At 40.5% G+C, this 14,841-nt stretch overlaps 1 protein-coding gene across 1 annotated transcript in view; it reads left to right on the top strand.

Moving 5' to 3' along the window:
• The window catches only part of PDLIM4 (PDZ and LIM domain 4), a 117,450-nt gene that overhangs the window by 95,864 nt on the left and 6,745 nt on the right, over positions 1 to 14,841 (top strand). Inside the window, exons 4-5 of the mRNA XM_044664673.1 lie at positions 5,617 to 5,786; positions 9,879 to 10,039. Of these exons, the coding sequence (XP_044520608.1) occupies positions 5,617 to 5,786; positions 9,879 to 10,039 (331 nt within the window). The remainder of the gene's footprint in view (positions 1 to 5,616; positions 5,787 to 9,878; positions 10,040 to 14,841) is intronic.

Genomic DNA, 14,841 nt, shown 5'->3' with positions numbered 1-14,841 from the left:
TTTTCCCCCCCCCCCCGTCTTTGAAAATCTGATCAGTATCAAATGGAAGCTGAGAGTTGTTTTCATTTTCACTTTTCTATTTTTAATAATTTAAGGCCCATTTTCAAATGGCTATTGATTACTTGGATTTTTTTCCCTTGAAAACTGCTTATTCATATCCTTTCATTTATTTATTTTCTATGTATCTGTCATATATAAGTGAGCCATTTCCCTGTATCTTGGATATATACTTTTATTAGAAAAAGAATTTTCCCAATTAACTCTTTTCCTTATAATTTCAACTATATTGATTTCGTTTGTTCTGTCTATTTTCTCTTCTGGCATCAATCTTTACCCTTTGTTTAGACAAGAACTTTTCCCCTATCCACATTTGTGAAAGGTATCTGTTTCCTTGTTTTTAATTTGTTTATGATGTGGCCTTTAATATGTTGCTCATGTATCCATTGGGAGCTTGTTGTTGTTTATAGTGTGAGATGTTACAGGAAATATAATTTCCACCAAACCAATTTTCAGTTTTCTCAACAATTTTTATCGAGCCCTTGCCCCGAATGAAGTCAACAGGCTTTTCTTAATCACATATTATATGTCAAGAACTAAATGCTAGGGATACAGAGAGAGGCAAACACAATCTTTGCTCTCACAGATTAATGAGAGAGAGAGAGAACATGCAAACAACTATATACAAACAAGATATATAAAATGAAGAAAATCTCAGGGAGAAGACACTAGCATTAAGGTTGGGGATCTCTTTTTTCTCCAACTCATTCTTTAACAATTGCTTTCTGGCATTTTATAATTCAAATTCATATTCATTCTCATCCCCACCCCCTCCCTTCTCCAGGCAACAACAATATGATATAGGTTATTCCAGTGTTGTCATGCAATACAAATTTTCCTGTTCCTCGTGTTGTGAAAGAAGAAATATATCATACATGTAAGAAAAAAACTCATGAGGGAAATAAGGCAAGAAATGGCATGGTTCAATCTGCATTCTCCTACTCTAATGGTTCCTTCTTTGGCTGTGGATAGATAGCACTTTTCATCATGAATCTCTTGGGTTATCTTGGGTCCTTGTATGGCTGATAATAGTTTTAGTCCGCAGTTGATCATCACAAAATATTTCCATTAGTTTATACAATGTTCAGAGAACATTGGCTTCTTGCAGTAAGTGAAATTTTAGCTAAGAGTTAAAGGAGGTCAGGAAAACCAGAAGCAAAGATGAGGAGGAAAGGCATTCCAGGCATGGGAGACCACTAGCAGAAAGACATGGACTTGAGAAAGGGAGTAACAGCCCACAATGCCATTGTCCAAGGATCATGGAGTATTGTAGAGTAAGAAAGGAGAAAAGGTAGAAGTTATGAAGCCAAGCAGGAGATTTTCTATTTGATCCTGAGGAGTTTACTGAATAGATGGGGTGATATGGTCCCTCCCCCACTCTTAGATCAAGATGACAGCTAGAACTAGAGTTGGGACAGAGTTGAGGCTTAAAGGCCAATCATAAGGCTACTATACTAGTCCAGGCATTAGGTCTTCCCCAGGGTAGTGAGATTCTTGATCCTTTAACCTACCAGATGAATTTTGCTGTTATTTTTTCTAGTTGTATAATGTCAGCTTTGGTTAATTTGATGTAGGAGTAAGAAAATATATTAATTTAGGCAGTTTTTTGGTCATAAGAGTATTTTATATTTGCATTCATACTTTTCCTCTGTGGCTTGCTAGATTCTCAAATATTTTATTTATTCTGAAGTTAGTCTGAATGGGTTTCTCTCTCCTTGCTCAGAGATTTGTTCATAATATACAGAAAGGCTAGTGATTTAGGTGGATTTATTTTATAATCTGCTATTTTGCTAAAGTTATTGTTTTATTACATTTTTAATTGAATCTCCAAAGGTCTGCTAAATAGAATTTCATATCATTGCAAAGAGTGATCATTTTTTCCCTCTTATTTCCTCTTTTCATTTTCCTTCTTTTATTACCACAACTATCATTTCCATTACTATATCAAATAATGGGATGTAGATATCCTTGTCTTACCATTAGACTTTCAGCATATTCCCCTAATATTTAAATGCTGACTCTTGGTTTTAGACAGGTACTATTTACAATGAGAGGTCCCTTTGTTCCTTTTTTGTATTTTAGTTTAGTATTTTTCAACAGAAACAAATGTTTTATCTTGCCAGTTTTGGTGGCATGTAATTGGACAAAATAATTTGAAATAATTTCCATTATTTCCTCTTCATTAATTGTGATTTCTCCTTTTCTCACTTTTATGTTGTCAACTTGCCTTCCCTGTTTCTTTTTTAAATGAGTAGCTAATTTACATATATACATGTAAGATGGAAGGTAAGGGTTTAATATATTAATATATAATTAATGAATATATAAATTTGTAATTTAATATATTAAATATAAAATGACATTATAATATATTAAATAATATAATTATTGTGTTATGATAATATAATATGTAATAAACGTGTGTATATTATAAGCTATAATATAATAATGCAACATAATCATATAATATAATTAATTAATATAAATAACATATAAATAATATTAATATTTATTAAGTCCTTACCTTCCATCTTGTGTGTATACATATATGTAAATTAGCTAATTTTACATATTTTTATATATACATATATGTTAAACATTTACCTTCCATCTTAGAATAAAAACTGTGCATTAGTTCCAAGACAGAAGAATGGTAAGGGCTAAGCAATGGGGGTTAAAGGCATGGACTTGAGAAATGGAGTGTCCAAGGTCCAGGGTCACAGAACTAGGAAGTGGCCAAGACCAAATTTGAACCCAGGACCTCCTATGGTCCTGGATCTCAATCCACTGAGCCATCTAGCTGTCCCTGCTAGTACATTTTTTATTAAATTTTTTAAAGCTTTGAGTTTTATTCATTAATAAAACTGGATTTTTTTGCTTTCATTTTTGTTAACCTCTTCTGTTGTTTTTCAGAATTTCTATTTTGGTATTTAGCTGTGGGTTTTTGATTTGTTGGTTTTTCTAGTTATTTAGTTGCCCATCTACTTTATCCACCCTGTTCCTTCTCTTTTATGTGCTTGACCACTGTCAAGTCCACTGACCACTGGCAGGAACACTATCGCTGTGGCTGCAGTCTTCTAGTTATCTTTTTGTCCAAAGTATGAAGATAGAGAGAAAGAGGGGGAGAGAGATTCCTGGTGTATTATGAGTGGGATGTATCAGACGTCTTTCATCATCGTTTGCTTTGCAGATTAGTCACAGTGTCCTGTGTGAGACCAAGTCCCTAGCTTGACTCCTTGTGCTCTTGCTCCGTGGTCTTCAAATAATCACATTCTAGAGGGTCAAATAGGCCATGCTCCTCTTGTGCACAAGGTCCCACTGGACAGAGGCTGGCTGGCAAATGCCTGGCCTGTAATGATGCTTTTAAAGTCATTCAAACAAGTGTAGATCCACCTCACAGGAAAAGTTTAGGCACACTTGGTGTGTGGTGAGCCAGCTGTGGGCATCTGGAAAAGCCTTGGTACTTATTGGCATCCTAACTTCTCCATTGGATACTAAAGTAACCGGGATCATCTCTAAGGGGATTCTGTGAGTCTGGGGACTGGAGGGGGGTGGCGTACATATGTATGTATGCATCCGAGAGAGAGAGAGAGAGAGAGAGAGAGAGAGAGAGAGAGAGAGAGAGAGAGAGAGAGAGAGAGAGAGAGAGAGAGAGAGAGAGAGTGTGTTTCCATGAATGCGTGTTTTCTTTGGGGGCATTTTCCTCCAATTTTCATCCACTTGATTTTTACACTCTCCTCCCACCTGTACTGTGCTCTCAGGACTCACTCTTGTACTGTCCCAACCTTCTCAGGCCCCTCACCTCTCCATTGGGCCTTTGGTGTCAGGTTTGGTACTTGAGAGCCTCTGGACATGTAGGGACAGAGGATAAATGCAGAACTGAGTATTATCATGAAGGGCTGAACAGGTGGCTGTCGTGCCCAGGCTGGCTTTGTTTTCTCAGCTGTTGCAGCTGAATCGCCTGTAACCCTCCCAGTCATTGTAATCCTGCTCTCACCCCCTGCCCCAGGCTGAAGCCACTTTCCAAAGCCTCCCCATTTCCAACCCTGGGGTGCCCCACAGCCAGGAAACAGGGATTTGGTGACACAAGGCTTTGGAAGGTGGGGAGGAAGCCCTCATCCCTTCCTGAAACAACAGGGACTGAGCAGCCTCAAAACAATTCCTGGAGTTCTTCCCTCTACCCCACAGCCCAAAGAAATCTGGTTCTTCGGTTTCTTGTCCCCTCTAAAAGCTCAAAACAGAATATCAATGTTAAAAGAGACCCATCTGATCCAACCCTTTCATTTTTTCAGATGGGGAAACTGATGCCTAGAAAAGAAAAAGTACTTGAAGGATGTCACACAATAAATCAGTATCTCAGAGCTTGAGTCCTAATTTAGTTCCCTTATAGGGAAATATAAGGCCAGTTGGGTGTCCCATTGGATAAAGGGAGAGTCCTGGAGTCAGGAAGACTCCTCTACCTGAGTTCAAACCCAGCCTCAGACATTTCCTACCTGTGTGACCTTGGAGAAGTCATTTAACAAGACAGAAAATTAGAGGTTTAAAAAAAATTTGCCAGAACATCACTGCCCATTTAACAAGAAGGGCACAAGATACCTTTGTTCATAATTGAGGGACAAGGGCCTGATTGCAGTAATTACTCATCAGTGTTGGGTATTCAAGTGTATGAAAGAGAAATAAATAGTTTAAGTCACTGAGCAAATACCAATACTGCTTCTTCAGCAAACTAATTAGGTTTATTTAATTTATTTAATAAAGCCCCTTTTAGTCCCAGAAACATATTTTTTTAAGCCTTTACCTTCTCTCTTATAATCAATACTAAATATCGCATAAATGGATATTTTGAACCTTGGACTGCATCCCCCATAAATAAGTCCCTTAGTTTTCCCAAAATTCCCTTTAATCTCTCCTGCACCTCCACGTTTTCGTGGTCACGTTATTGTTTTATATTTGATTGTAATTCCTCCCTCTTTCTCTTTTGTTCCTGGGAGCGGGCTGGTTAGTAACCTTTTAGTTAGGTCTCAGTTTATTATTAATAAACTATTCATAAATATAATATTTAGTATTTTGCATATTAAATTAATCTCCATATTTTCAATTCCAAGGCAGAAGAGTGATAAGCACTAGGGTATTGGAGTGACGTGATTTGCCCACAGTCACACAGCTAGGAAGTGTATGAGATCAAATTAGAACCCAGGACCTCCCATCTCCAGGCCTGACTCTCTATCCACTAAGCCAGCCTCATAGCTGCTTTCCAGAAACATATCTGGCAAATTGTTATCCCCAGTAGAAGGTAAGTCCCTTGAAGGCAGGGACTGTTTCCCATTTTTGCATTTCTCATCCAGTCCTTGGCTTATAGCAACTGCTTCATACCATTTGTCAAAATGAATTGCATTGAATAAAAAAACAGGGACTTGGATAACAATAAAGTAGATGCTGCCACAGGCAGCCGTTTGTTCCAAATGTGTGCATTAGGGGTGGGGGAGTGGGAGGTTTTGCCTCAGTTTACCCCCACTCTTCCTAGCTGCCTCAGCCTCACCAACATTTTCTTACCTCTAGGACAATGGACTCACTCACAGCAGAAGATCTTCAGCCTCAGGAGGGAGCCTGGCTGACAGCAAGACTAGCCTGGGCCACCAGTATGGGACCCCATCCCGCCTCTATTCCCACAACAGCGAGGCCAGTTTGCAGGCACAGATGAGCAACCTCCATGTGTCTCCACCCCACAGGTAGGTGGAACAGCTGATCCTAACTACTGCTGTGACACATCCCTAAAAAGCACACCTGCCTACATACCATAATGCCTCAGGATCCACTATGAGTATTTCTTTCTTTGGGTCTTAGATGCTCTCCACGGTCAGCTTCTCCTTCTTCACTGGCCTCAGAGCTCTTCTCTGCTCTACCCTTTAACCCAAATTGGCTTGCAGGAATGATTTTTTTTTTGTTGGTCTCATTTCTTTTTCAAAACTCCACTTACTTCACAGTTCTAGCCCTACTTTTATTGATTCCATCTCCTAAATACTAGAGCTTTAGTCTCAAGTGTATCCCTTTGGTCATTCAGAGGAAAGAATGCCCTACTGAGAGGGAGCAGCCCCAGATTCTTCCTCCTCTGAGAGAACTATGTTTTCTCTATGTTTCTCAGATATTGTACAGAAACTGGTGATCCCAATCCCAGCAAGGCAGGAATTGAGAAGTAGGTTTGGGATAAAAGGAAATAGATGCTAAACATCTATTTTTAAAAAATCTTGTGGGACATATTTATGAGTAGACACATTCTTCATGGTTCCTTGAGAGTCCATCATTAATGAGGATCTGACCTTTGGGTCTTTTCTCCTAAAGAGGAAGAATAGGGATGACCTGTGATTTCATTGGTTTATGGAGTTCCTGGTGAGGAACCCCATCTACCAAAGCAAGCCAGCATCTTCTCTGAAATGTATGGTCTTCAACAATTTTCTAGATCTCTGAGAGATCAAATGGCTTGCCCAGAGCCACAAAGCTAGTAAGTGTTAGGGGTTGAACTTAAACTCAAGACTTCATGGTTCTGAAAGTACTACAATATGCTGCTTGTCAAATGATAAAATGTATGTCTTAGGGCAAGCTCAGGAAGAACAAAAGCCAGTGGAGCAGGACAAAAACTTGCTTGAGTCTGATTTTTAAACAGAAAATAACAGGTGCTAAATGCTCAATAATCCATCCAAAAGGACTTGGCCATCAGAGAAGCAACCAACAGCTGCCTTTCCCTCCTGCTCTGATTATCTTTTTTCAGAATCCCATGTTCTTCAGAGCTTCCAGAGACTTAGTTCCCTTTTTCCAGACTTGATTTTTAACCTGTCTCCCATTTTTCACTTTTTCTGCTCTAGGATTCCTTCTGTCCTTTGAAGTCTAGGATAAAGGTCTTTGACTAAAGTGTAGTCTGACCAAGCATTACTTCCTCTCATTAACTGTGAGACATTTTATTTTTTAAAATTGTATTGAAATTTTTTATTTTTACATCATTTTCCTTTCCAAATAATTCCCTTCCTCCTCCTGAGAACCATTACTATACCAAAAATAAAAAGGAAAGAAGGGGAAAAAAGTGTTTAGCAAAAATACCCAATATATATAACAAGTCAGATAGTGTATGCAATGTTCTGCATTCATCATCTCCCAGTTATACAAAAAAGGAAGGGAGGAAGATACATGCATTTAATCTAAACATTAATTTAACCCAAGGACTAATGATTAAAAAAAAAAACAAGATAGGTGGAGTTTTTTGGATCCCCCTTTAATTCCTGACCAAAGATTGACAATGAAAGCAACCTCATTCCAAGTTCTTCTGGACATAGCAGAAGCAGATGTCTTTTTGGATGGGGCATCAAGGGTAGCCCCAAGCAGATGGTCATATTTCGGTGGTAATGTTGGACGTATAGCTCCAGTCAGTTACTTTCTTCTGCCACAGGTACCACAGGGCAGGTGTGCACTGGTCAGAGTTTCTGGGAGCCCTAAAGATACCAGGGATATATGTAGTGTTTGAGGTCTGAGTTTCCAGCCAGAACATGGGGTCCTGACCTCATCCTCTGCTAGGCACTCAGCCCTTCAGCTCCAAAAAAGGCACTGTTTCCTTACCACTGGTCAATACTAATGTTCAGCAGCCTTTTTGTTCCAAAACTTTTACTATCTTAAAAACTATAGTTAGTTCCTAGCTGTGTGACCCTGGGCAAATCACTTAACCCACATTGCCTAGCCCTTACTGCTCAAAGCCTTGGAAACAAAACATGGTATTGATTCTAAGCCAGAAGGTAAGAGTTTAAAGAAAAAACCATAGTTAAAATATTTTGAAATTAACTCCTTATATCTTCCTCCTTCCCAGTCTCCTTGACTTCAGTTTCCTTATCTGTGAAATAAGGGGAATGGGCTAGAAGACCTTTGAGGTTCTTCTCTGTTCCAGCTCTGTGATCCAATGAGATCTCCTCTGCAGCACCAAGTCATAATGTGGAATCTCTGAGAGCCACCCTGCTGAATCTGTGAAGAATTTAGATAGTTTGCCAACTTGTAGACTAGGATCATAGATTTAGGGAAGGAACCTTAAAGGTCTTCTAGTCCACTGGTATCAGACTCAAGTTTTCAAAATTCTCCCAGATGGAAGAGCTAGGGGGCTCAGTGGATAGAGAGCCAGACCTGGAGATTGGAGGTCTTGGGTTCAAATCTGACCTCAGACATTTCCCAGCTATGTGACCCTGGACAAGCCATTTAACCCCAATTGCCTAGGCTTTACTTCTCTGCCTTAGAACCACTACTTAGTATTGATTCTAAGACAGAAGGTAAGGATTTTTTTTTTAAATTCTGGATGAACCAGATTAAAATGCAATTGGGAAATGTTAAAGTAAATAAAAATACAAAACAACATAGAAAATGTTAATTTGTGGTTTTTAAGTCAATATATGACCTTCCATTACTATTTGAGTTTGATACTACTGCTCTAGTCTAATCCCTCAGCTCCCATTTTACAACTAAAGAAACTGAGGCACAGAGGTAAAATAACTTGATCAAAGTCACAGAGGTAGTAAGTGATTATAGGGTCATAGATTTTGATCTGGAAGGGATCTTTGAGGCCATCTAGCCTAATCCCCTCTTTTTACAGAAGAGGGAAAAGACCCAAAGTACTTGGCTCAAGGTTATATAGGAAAAGCCAGGAATTGAACTCAGGTCTTCTAACTCCCAAACCAACCCACTTTCCTTTGTAACACACTGCCTCAGTCATATTTTAGTTTTAAAAACACTGCATTAAGTTATTCTGCTTCACTTTGGCTTCTCCCCCACGATGCCTGAGGGATTTTATGAAATTCATAAAGACCATGACTCCCCACCCCTTAAACAATGGGGAGCTCTTGGCCATGATTGCATGTAGGATTTGAACAGGATGGGAGATATACAGCCATGTGAAATGAAGAAACTCTATGAAGTTGGTGACTGTTGACTAAGGTGGAGTTCTGAGCTCCTCCAGGCCCCCAGTAAGGGAGGGATGGGCCAGAAGTGCACATTGTGAGGCCTCTCTCCTAAATACCACACAGCTGGGACACTCCCAGTTCAGTAGCATGATGCAGTGGAAAGAACATTGAATTTGCAGGCAGAGAACCTGAGCTCAGATATTGGGGCTTTGGCACTTTTTAATCTGACTAACCTTGGGGAGGTCACTGAACCACTGAGACCTTAGTATTCTCATCTATTAAATGAGAGGGTGAGATTCTATAACCCCTAAGTTCCTTTCCAGTTCTAAATCTATGATCTTTCATCAATTTGATCCTTTTTCCCAATCCCTAAACACTTTGGACTCCTTCCAGCCAAGATACCAGAGGGAAGGCTCTCCTTTCCTCTATAAGTTCGAGGAAGCATTTCTAGAACCTAGAGGGAGGGCAAAGACCCTCTAGAGCAGGGGTCCACAACGTATGGCTCTTTGTGCAGGAGCCATAAAGTCAATTTTTTTTCAGGCGCTGTTACAGGAGCGTGCACTGTGAGCACTGTACGGCTCTCACGAAATTACATTTTAAAAAATGTTGTGTTTATGGCTCTCACAGCCAAAAAGGTTGCCGACCCCTGCTCTAGAGATACAGCAGAGTGAGCCACTCTCCTCCTCACACACAAATCACCTCTCCAACCCTCTAACTGACCCAAACCATGCTGAGCTGATACAAGCAGAAGAGAAATTAGGTCTCTAATGGACCACAGAGAACTCCTTCAGTTGGCCGGAGCCATCTTGCATGAGCATGAGGGTCCGGAGCAGATCGCAGCCTGAAAGTTTCCATGTGTGACTGACCAGTGTTTTTTCTTTCTTCCCTTCCTAGCATTGCTGACTCTATAAGATCCCTCCCAAGGAGCAGGAATGGAATTGATGTGGAATCGGATGTATATAAAATGCTTCAGGAATATGGAGAACCTGCCTCAGAGCCCAAGCAGTCTGGCTCCTTCAGATACCTACAGGGCATGTTAGAAGCTGGAGAGAATGGTAAGAAATCTTTGTGCATCCAAGGCTCTCCATTTGTATCTCCCTATTTGCTCTATTGCTTGCCCTCTCTTCCCTTATCCACCCTCCCACCCTATTATCAATCTTACATTTGCCTAGAACAAATTGGACATAGCAGGAAAAACCCAAGATGTGGGTATGAGTTTTTTTTTTTTTTTTGAGTTCAAAGCACAGCTCTGCCCCTTACTGACTGACCGTGTGACTTTGGGATAGTTATTAAACCTCTTTGGATTTTGGGTCCTCATGAGAAGGATGGAGTCAATGAATTGAGTGTCTATGATCACCCAACATCAAGTAGGTTCTTGTGTGAGGGCCTCAAAATTCAGCATTCAAAAAATAGCTTTCCTGTAAACAGTTAATGCTTGTGGATGGCTCATCTCAGAGCTAGGAGTGCCACAATCTGCTATGATCAGCACTGGATTGAGAGCCTTGGGTTCTCCTTTGAGTTCATTTCCTAACTCTGAGGCCCAAAGAGATTAGGTGACCTATCTGAAGTGATCATTCTTTTTTTTTAAGCCTCTAAAAATGTTTTTTTTTAATCATGAACTTAATAACCACCAGCGAACACAAGCCTTTCAATACCCAGAGAAGAATTGTATATGTAACTGACATCACAGCATCATTGCTCATAAAATGCTTCTGTACCCACTGATGAGAGTTTAAGAGATACCGTGGGCATTTGGGATATTGTTTTGAATTCTTCAAAGGATTCATGACCTAGACATCATTCTCCTTTTGGAATTGAAGAGCATCCCTGGGCTCTGCCCTCAAAGAGCTCACATTCTTGGGGTGGTAAGATAGACAAGAATCACACTTTTGATTTAGACAGTTATCTACATAAGACAGTGCATACAGACTTTAGGACTAGACAGTGCAGGTCAGATACCTGAGATAGTAAGTCTTGAGAGCTCTGTCTGTGAGTGATGAGCTCTGGAGCTAAGCTAAATCCCCTTCTGGGATTTCCTTCAAAGGATTTCTCTTTCTCTCTCCCTTTGGGCCTCCCTCCTTCTCTTCTTCCTTTCTCTCTCTCTCTCTCCTTCATCCGTTGACTCCTTTCCTACTACCTAGAAACATACTTAAGTCTCCCTTATCATTAAAAAAAAAACCCTCCCTAGATTCTAATACACCTGCCAACTATTATCCTGTATTTCTCCTACCCTTCTTAAAAAAACTCCTTGAAAAAAGCCCTTTACCTATCGGTGTCTACATTCAGTGTCTTCAGTTCCTCTCCTCTTAAACACACCTAAATCTGGTTTCTGACCACATTATTCAACTGAAACTGCTTTTTTTTTTTCCCAGTTACCAAATTGGCAAATCTAATGTCCCATTTTCATCCCTCATCTTTAATCTGTCTATAAAGCATTTAATGCTATTGACTCTTTACTGGATACATTCTCCTCTCTGAATTCCCATAAATCTCCTTTCTTGGTGCTCTGTCTACCAGTCTTACTTCTCCTTTTCAGCCTTTTTTGCTGGTTCTTCATTTATGTCACACCCACTAATGGTGAGTGTCCCCCAAGGCTTTGACCTGGGTTCCCTTTTTTTTCTGTATACTTTCTCTCTTTGTGGACTTACCAGCTCCCATGAATTTAAATTTCCATCTTAATACACATAATTCTTAGATCTAATCTCTCTAAATCCAGTTTCAAATCACAAACAGCTTTTTGGACATCCCAAACCATATGTCCCATAAGCATCTTAAATTCAATGTGTCTAAAACAGAACTCATTATCTTCTGCAACCCCCAGACATTGCCCTTTTGTGAACTTCTCATTCTCCCAGTAACTCAGGTTAATGACTTCACTGTCATCAGCTCCATACTCTCTCTCTCTCTCACTCACCCTATGAGTCCAATCAATTGTTAAATACTGTCTTTTTCCTTTTGTCTGTAGCATCTTTTGCATACATTTCTACCTGCCTTCTCTCCACTTATACAGTCACTACCTTAGTTCAGGTCCTCATCACCTTTTGCCTGGATTATTGCAATAGCCTTCTACGTGGTCTCCCCACCTCAAGACTCACACACATATATTTCCACCATCCCTCCTCTACTCAGCACCAAAATGATTTTCTTAATACATAGGCCTGACTGTCACCCACTGCTCATTGAGCTCAGTGGCTCCCTATTACTTCCAGGATCAAATATAAAGATTTTTGGTATTTAAAGCTCTTCAGAACTTCCCCCTTTCCTCCCTTTCTAATCTTATGTTCTACTCCCTTCTATGTACTCTATGATCTGGCTGTAGTGGTCTACTTGCTTTTTTTCTTCACACATGTTACTCCATCTTTTAACTCCAAATATTGTTTGTCTCCTCCCATGTCCAGAATTCTCCCCTTCCCAATACCCATCTCTTAGAATCTCTGGTTCAAACAGCACCTCCTCTAGGAGACCTTATAGAGTACCCTTACCAGCTAATGTTTTCCCTTTTAAAGTTACCTACTCTGTTTTTGCCTTGTAAATTCTGATTCATAGATACCACATGCTCCATTCGAATGTAAGCTCCTTGAGGGTAGGGACTGTTTTTGCTTTTTCTTTGTATTCCTACTGCTTAGCATGGCATCTGGCACATAAAAAGTAAGCACTCAATAAAATGTTTATTGATTGATTAGTTGATTATAACCTCTCTCCCAGAGTCTGAGCCAAGAGTGCCCTGCTCTCCAGGCAGATTAGAAATCCATCTGTACAGGGCATGCTAAGCAGCTGGGCTGGAAGTTAATCAGACCTCATTCTTATGTTTCTGAGAGTCTGTGCCTGGTCAGGGGATGATCTCTCTTTGCTCCCCTGCCTTAAACTGGTATTTTCTTTGGTAAGTTCTACCACCATAACCCCAAGAACTAGAAATTTACCATATATCTGCCAGGATTTAGAGATTATAGCCTTTATGACTTTATGACTTCTGCCTCTTTGCCAGAAGTCAGGAGGGAATGAGACTCTTATGATCCAGATCTGACATGCTCAGTAAAAGCTATCTCAGTCTTTAATGTGGTATCTGAAAGCTCTCCTTTTCTCTTTCCTGCCTTAGGCAGTATCAGATTATCAGGTATGGACTCTGAGATCTTGTGGTCTCTGCCAAGGATGACAAAGTCCCACAGCCAACTCCAGTGTTGACCTGGCAGGAAGCAAAGGAGTTGGATAGAGGATTTGGGGGTAAATCACACAGATGGTTTCTCTGGAAATACTTGAAGGTCATCCGGGCAGTCTTTGTCTTCCCACATAACTCAGCTTGGGCTGTTGGACCAAATCAGCCAAAACACTGAGCTTAATCTTCCTGCTTCACAAAGCTCTTAGTTTGGGTAGGAGGGTAGTTTTTTGTTTGTTTTACACACAAAAAGATGGGCCTGAGGGCTCATCTTTACCTACAAAAATAAGAGGTGGGGGTAAAGATATGCATAGTTGCTTCCTGGAGGTCCCTTCCCCCTGGACTATAGTTTAAAATGATCCCATTTCTGGATCTTGTCCAGAATAGGAGGACAGCACCACAACTGATTCTCTCATACTAGCAATTAGAAAAGGTTAGGAGAAAACCAATGGGGAAAATGCTTTTTCAGAGAGTTCAAATCCTTCTCTGATGCTTATGATATGATTGCCTTTGAGGAAGTCACCTAATTTCCTAGGACCTCAGTTTTCTTATCTATATAATTGGGCTGTTGGCCTGGATGACCTCCAAGCTCCCTTACAGTTCTCAAACTATAATTTTGTAACTACATTTTTGCCCATGTGTGAAAACTGTGGCACTTATGTGCATGGTAGTATGCCTAAGACATAGTTTAGGGATATTGTTTCCAATGTCTGTGAGTACACAGGCACACACAGCTGTGTGAATGTATGACCACATGCAGTATCTAACACGTGTCCCAGCCTCATATCAGAGCATGGGATTATGACCTCCGTAGTGGAGAGTGGGAAAGAATGGGAGTAGGGAGATGGGGAGAGTGCTTGACTGCCCTAGGGGAAGGAGAAGGTCAGGTTGTCCTTCATTTGCTAGAATGGTTCTCATTTGTTCTTCATCACATCTGAATATAACTGGAGGAGCAATCAGGCAATCAACAAACATTTATTAAATACCTGCTATGTACTAGACACTAGGTTAGGTAGTGGAGATAAAAAAGATGAAAGTGAGACAGTCAATAACTGCCCTCAAGGAGATTACCTTCTAGAAGGATCCAATTTGTTTACAGGTAAGTGAGAACAGAATCTACACAAAACAAATACACAGTGATTTTGAGTGAATCATCATCCCCATCATTACACAGACCACTAGTGAGAGAAGTCTCTTGATCCTCTCACAGAGCAGGACACATGGGGCAAGATAGGGATACTCCAAGCATTTAGGAGCTAGAAAGTGGGGGGAGACTGAGAATAAGGGCAGGATGGTCCCCAGAGTACAGATCACTCTCAGAGTCACACAGTAGTTAGACCAGATGGTGAAGTACAACCCAAATATAGGCATCTGAGGCCAGGAATCAAAGCAAGGATCCCAAAGCCCCATGTGTCTCTGAGATACAAGATTGCTGGAAAGGAGTTGGTATTCAAAAAGAAACTTGTGGGTTCCGGGTTAAGATGGCGGCAGAGTAAGAAGCAGCTCTTAACCTCTCCTGACCAAAACACACAAAACTCCTCAAAGGGACATAAAAACAAGTCCAGACGAACGGAGGAACCCCACAACAGGGCACAGCGTGGAAGGTACGTGGAATCGAGACATTTCCAGGCTAAAAAGGGCTCTCACTCAATCGCGGGCTGAGCAACCGCCCCACCCCCACCCCCTCCACACTCACCTATAGCT

This window comes from Gracilinanus agilis, chromosome 2 (genome assembly GCF_016433145.1).
Source record: "Gracilinanus agilis isolate LMUSP501 chromosome 2, AgileGrace, whole genome shotgun sequence".
NCBI lineage: Eukaryota > Metazoa > Chordata > Mammalia > Didelphimorphia > Didelphidae > Gracilinanus > Gracilinanus agilis.
The sequence above is the reverse complement of the archived record's forward strand: the minus strand, read 5'-3'. Positions and strand labels throughout refer to the sequence as shown.